Here is a 5000-nt window from a genome sequence, read left to right as displayed (position 1 = left end):
TAGCACCGTGGTTAGCACAGTTGCTTCACAAGCTCCAGGGTCCCAGGTTCGATTCCCGGCTCGGGTCACTGTCTGCGTGGAGTCTGCACGTTCTCCCCCCCCCGCCGTGTCTGCGTGGGTTTCCTCCGGGTGCTCCGGTTTCCTCCCACACTCCAAAGATGTGCAGATTAGGGTGGATTGGCCGTGCTTAAATTGCCCTCGGCGTGCACCAAATGTTAAGTGGGGGTTACGGGGATAGGGTAGATACGTGGGCTGCTGTAGGGTGCTCTTTGTAAGGGTCGGTGCAGACTCGATGGGCCCAATGGCCTCCTGCACGGCAAATGCTATGATAAGAGCCTCCTCGCTGTGCTGCGTGCAGGGCCGGCTCAAGGCACCGGCAACTCGGGCAGTCGCCCGGGGCGCCATGTGCTCGGGGGCGCCAGAGACTTGGGTCCCGCGCATGCGCAGTTGGGCCGGTGCCAACCAGCGCATGCGCGGTGGCCGCCCGCCCCCAGGGCGGCCCCCCGGCTCGGTCCGCCCCCCCGCTCAGTCCCCCCCGCCCCCCCCTCGGGTCCCCCCCCCCGCCCCCCCTTCGGGTCCGCCCCCCGCGGGTCCGCCCCCCCTCGGGTCCGCCCCCCCGCCCCGCCCTCGGGCCCGCCCCCCCGCCCCGCCCTCGGGTCCGCCCCCCCCTCGGGCCCGCCCCCCGCCCCCCCCCTCGGGTCCGCCCCCCCCCCCCCTCGGGTCTGCCCCCCCTCGGGTCCGCCCCTCCTCGGGTCCGCCCCTCCTCGGGTCCGCCCCTCCTCGGCCTCGCCCCCCCCGCCCCTCCTCGGCCCCCCCCCCCCGCCCCTCCTCGGCCCCCCCCCCCCCCACCCCCCCCCAAGGGCGCCGAAGTTCAGCTTGCCCGGGGCGCCAGCAACCCTAGAGCCGGTGCTGGCGTGGTGGAGACGCACCCACACTGCCTGATACAGAGAAACTTCCCAGGATTTTGACACTGGACGCCGACATATTTCCCAAGTCAGGGTGATGGATGACTTGGAGGGGAACTTGCAGGCGACGGTGTTCCTGCGTGTCTGCTGCTCTTGTCCTGGGCCATTAAGGGTCGCACGTGTGGGAGGTGTGTCAAAGGAATCTTAGTGAGTTGCTGCAGTGCATCTTTGCCCTTGGCACACTCTGTTGCCACCCAGTACCAGAGGCAGCGTACATTTAAGGCGCTGAATCAGCTGCCAATCAAGCGGGCTGCTTTGTCCTGGATAGTGTGAGTGTGCATGTATCTGCATTTTTGTGTGTAGGTGCGTGCATATGTGTGTATAAGTGTATTCGTGAGCGTGTGCATGCATAAGTGTGCAAGTGAATGTGTGGGTGTGCGAATGGGTGGGTGTGTGAGGATATGTAAGGCTGAGTGGGTGGGTGCGAGTGTGTAAGTGGATGTGTGAGTGAATGGATGTATGTAAGCGAGCGAGTGACTGGATGAGCGAGTATGCGTGAGTGAACGAGTGCGTGTGAATGGGGTGGATGTGTGTGTATGTAAGTGAGTTTGGGAGTGTGTTTGTGGGAGAGTGAGTGTGGAGGAGTATGTGTGTGAATGCTATGTTTGGGGTGAGTGTATGGTGTGTGTGGGAGTGTATGGTGTGTGTGTGTGTGGAGGGGTATGTGGGAGTGTGTGTGTGGAAGTGAGTGTGTGGAAGTATGAGTGTGTGTGGAAGTATGTGAGTGTGTGTGGGAGGTGCGTGTGAGTGTGTGTGGGTGGGAGGTGCGTGGAAGTATGTGTGTGTGTGGAAGTATGTGTGGGTGTGGTATGTGCGTGGGAGTATGTGTGTCTGGAAGGATGTGTGTGTGTGGGGTGGGGGGAAGTGTGTGTAGAAGTATGTGTGAGTGTGGAAGTATGTGTGTGGGAGAGTGTGTGTGGGGGGGGTGGGGAGTGTGTGTGGGGGGGTGGGGAGTGTGTGTGCATACATATGTGTGTGAGTGAGAGTCGGTGTGTTTGTGTGTGGGAGTGTGTGTGGGGGGTGTGTGTGCATACATATGTGAGTGAGTGTGAGTCGGTGTGGGAGTGTGTGTTTGTGTGTGAGAGTGTGTGTGGGGGATGTGTGTGTGTGTGGGGGTGTGTGTGTGGGGGTGTGTGTGTGGGTGTGAGTGTGTGTGTGTGGGAGTGTGTGTGGGGGGTGTGTGTATGTGTGTGTGTGTGTGTGCATATATATGTGAGTGAGTGTGTGGGGAGGGGGCAGTGTTGTATCCGCGTCCACACATCTATTGAACACTCCTGTGAGTGTTTACATTCAGAGATGTTACCCCCTGATCAGCTCGTCCATTCCTCACCTTGTTGGGGAGTTTTCTGCCCAGGTGCCACGTGAAGGCCATCTGCACAGAGGACTGACTCATGTCCGGCAAGGTGTCCATCAGCTGCTCCATCGAGATCCCCTCCTTTGTGACTGGTGGTGGCTGTCTCATTGTACAGGGGCTGTTTGGCACCCAGCAGCACCAATCATACTGCCAGGCAAAAGAGGTCAAGGGTCAGAGAGTAAAACACGCCAATTGAAGTATCTGACCGGGTGTCCGAAACGCTCAGGAGTTGTGGGAATCGGGAGGGGGGGGGGGGGGGGGGGGTAAAGTCAAGAGGATTTCTCCTCAAAGTCTCCAACATCAACAGTAAAAGGGGAGGGGGAGGAGAATAAGATGGAGGAATATTAGGCCATGGATTACCCAGCCTGCCTGGGTAAGGAGCCTTGGAAACCTCTTCAAAAAGGGGAGTTGAGGAATCTTTGAAGGCAATCCTTTTCAAAAAGGGCGAGGTTCGAGGGAGTAGGCCGGGAGTACTCTTCATCACCTTACTAAAACAAAACGCGATGTCTCTAATTATCTACTCCCCGGGAGGGACCCCGCTTGGGCCTACTCCCGTATGTTCATGGAGCACGGCAACTGGGATTCGATAATAACCGCCCCCCCCCCCCATCAAGCCTTCAGCAACACAATTCCACCCACCTCTTCCCCTTTTCCTTACCCCCCCAGACTTCAACTCCCCCCCCCCCCCCCAGAATGCCACAACCAATTTACGCACAGTAAGATCCCACACAAGTACTGTAATAATGACCGGTTTACGTGCCGTTGATTGAAGAACAAATATTGCCCGTGATACCCTCCTCGTCTCCTTTGGTGCCATGGGATCTTTTACCCCCCCCCCCGAGGTGGCAGTTAGCGGGCGGGGGGGGGGGGGGGGGGGGGGGGGCTCGATTTAACATCGAATCCGGAAGGCCCCGCTTCTGACCGCGCCGCATTCTCTCAGTCCGTCACCGGAGAGAGCGGCGGCCTCCATTTCGCTGCTCGTGGCCATGGAGCGGATCCCGACCTTAGACCCCGGTGTGACTCGGAGGCAGTTTTCCGACCTCGCCTTCCCTTCACCCGCTCCGACCCCTCCCCCCCCCCACCTGCCCTGAGTGAAGTGACAGTTGTTACCTGCCCGTTGTTGACTGCAGCGTGTTGGGCGGAGCAGGTGAAGATCACCATGGTGAGGAATTTGAACAGCTCATCTCTGGTACGGAAGGATTCTGGCATTCCTGAACGAATATTAAAATCAGTCAGAGGGGAAGCAATGGCGATCAGACGAGACGGGGTGGGTGGGGGTGGAGGCCTCTTAAGGGACCCCCAACATCCCTTTGCCTTTTCTGTCTCATTGAATGTATAGCGAGGAAACCATTTAACAAAATTGAAGTCGTCCCTTGTCATCTCACCCCATCAACACCACCCCCAATACTTTATTACATTTGTAAGACTGCGATGAAAGGATATTTTACTGCAGGAGTGATTCCAAGCACAAATAGGGATATGGTATATTAAAACAAACAAATTGCTACCACGGTGTTACTAACTTTAACATCATAAAGACAAATAGCTTTCAATTACCAGTTAAACGATGCTTAGCAATACAATGAAACAATTCTAACTGCTATCTTTTATCTCCACTCAAGCAAGCCCCATCTCTGGTCATAATCCACTTTTAAATAAAGTTAGCAAACTCAGAACTACTTGATGTAAACAGGTGTCTTGGGTAAACCACTTTGAGAGAGAGAGATCATTCAGGAACCAGCTGCAGATTCATGCCTGCCTCAAACTACCTTTTAAACTGCCAGTCTTTCCCAGAAACTGCCGTTACGTTCACAGGCAAAATCTTTTTTTAACTGATTGTTTCTCCAGAAATTGCTAGTCTTCTCACAGGCTGACTTTTACCTGAGAGCACAACTTCTTGTCTGTTCAATATCCCAATCTAAAAACGAACTGAAAGCTTCAACACTCAGCTGCTTCAGCCCTGGCTCCTCCCATTAACTACATCACCTTACTAAAACAAAACGCGATGTCTCTAATTATCTACTCCCCGGGGAGCCTTCTTAACATAAACAAAATTCCATCAGCCCAACTTCAGCAAACAATGTCCACGGCTGGAAATGAATTATGAGCGTACTTTTACGACACTTTGATTGCACCCCTGTCACCAGGAGCAGGAGCCCTGGCTGATGTGTCTCCCCCACTATCACCCGAGGTACTGAGGCCAAATGAGCTGTTCCTACAGTTGGCTCAGTCAGACGTCTTACAACACCAGGTTAAAGTCCAACAGGGTTTGTTTCAAAACACTAGCTTTCGGAGCACTGCTCCTTCCTCGGGTGAATTGGCTCGGTGCAACACAATGGAGGCCCAATGGCGATCTTCCTGTTCTGAATGGGCACATGCATCTATTGAGGCACTGACCAGGAGATCGTTGTTCAACGGTTTGATCGATCTGTGTTTGATCAGGTTAGTCTATTGACTGATCTATATTAACTGTGGCTGACTGATTAAGTCTCGGCCTAGCCTGGGAGACCCACACAAGCCTCCATCAAGACCAGAGAAACCTGTGAATGTGATTGTTGAGATAGTTTAAAATCACTGTCAATAAATCTATTGTCGGCTTAGAGCATTGCGCTGAGGTAAATCACATATTGAAAATATATAACAAAGCGGAAAATACAGAGCAAAATCGAGGATGAGATTGG

At 54.7% G+C, this 5000-nt stretch overlaps 1 protein-coding gene across 1 annotated transcript in view; it reads right to left on the bottom strand.

The window, feature by feature from the left end:
• The window catches only part of alox12 (arachidonate 12-lipoxygenase), a 47253-nt gene that overhangs the window by 1424 nt on the left and 40829 nt on the right, over nucleotides 1-5000 (bottom strand). The window contains exons 10-11 of the mRNA XM_038786745.1: nucleotides 3430-3642; nucleotides 2296-2466 (exon numbers count right to left, since the gene is read on the bottom strand). Of these exons, the coding sequence (XP_038642673.1) occupies nucleotides 2296-2466; nucleotides 3430-3642 (384 nt within the window). The remainder of the gene's footprint in view (nucleotides 1-2295; nucleotides 2467-3429; nucleotides 3643-5000) is intronic.

The sequence above is a fragment of the Scyliorhinus canicula genome, chromosome 29, assembly GCF_902713615.1.
Source record: "Scyliorhinus canicula chromosome 29, sScyCan1.1, whole genome shotgun sequence".
NCBI classification, from domain to species: Eukaryota; Metazoa; Chordata; class Chondrichthyes; order Carcharhiniformes; family Scyliorhinidae; genus Scyliorhinus; species Scyliorhinus canicula.
Note: the sequence above shows the minus strand (reverse complement) of the source record. Positions and strands in the feature narration are given on the sequence as shown.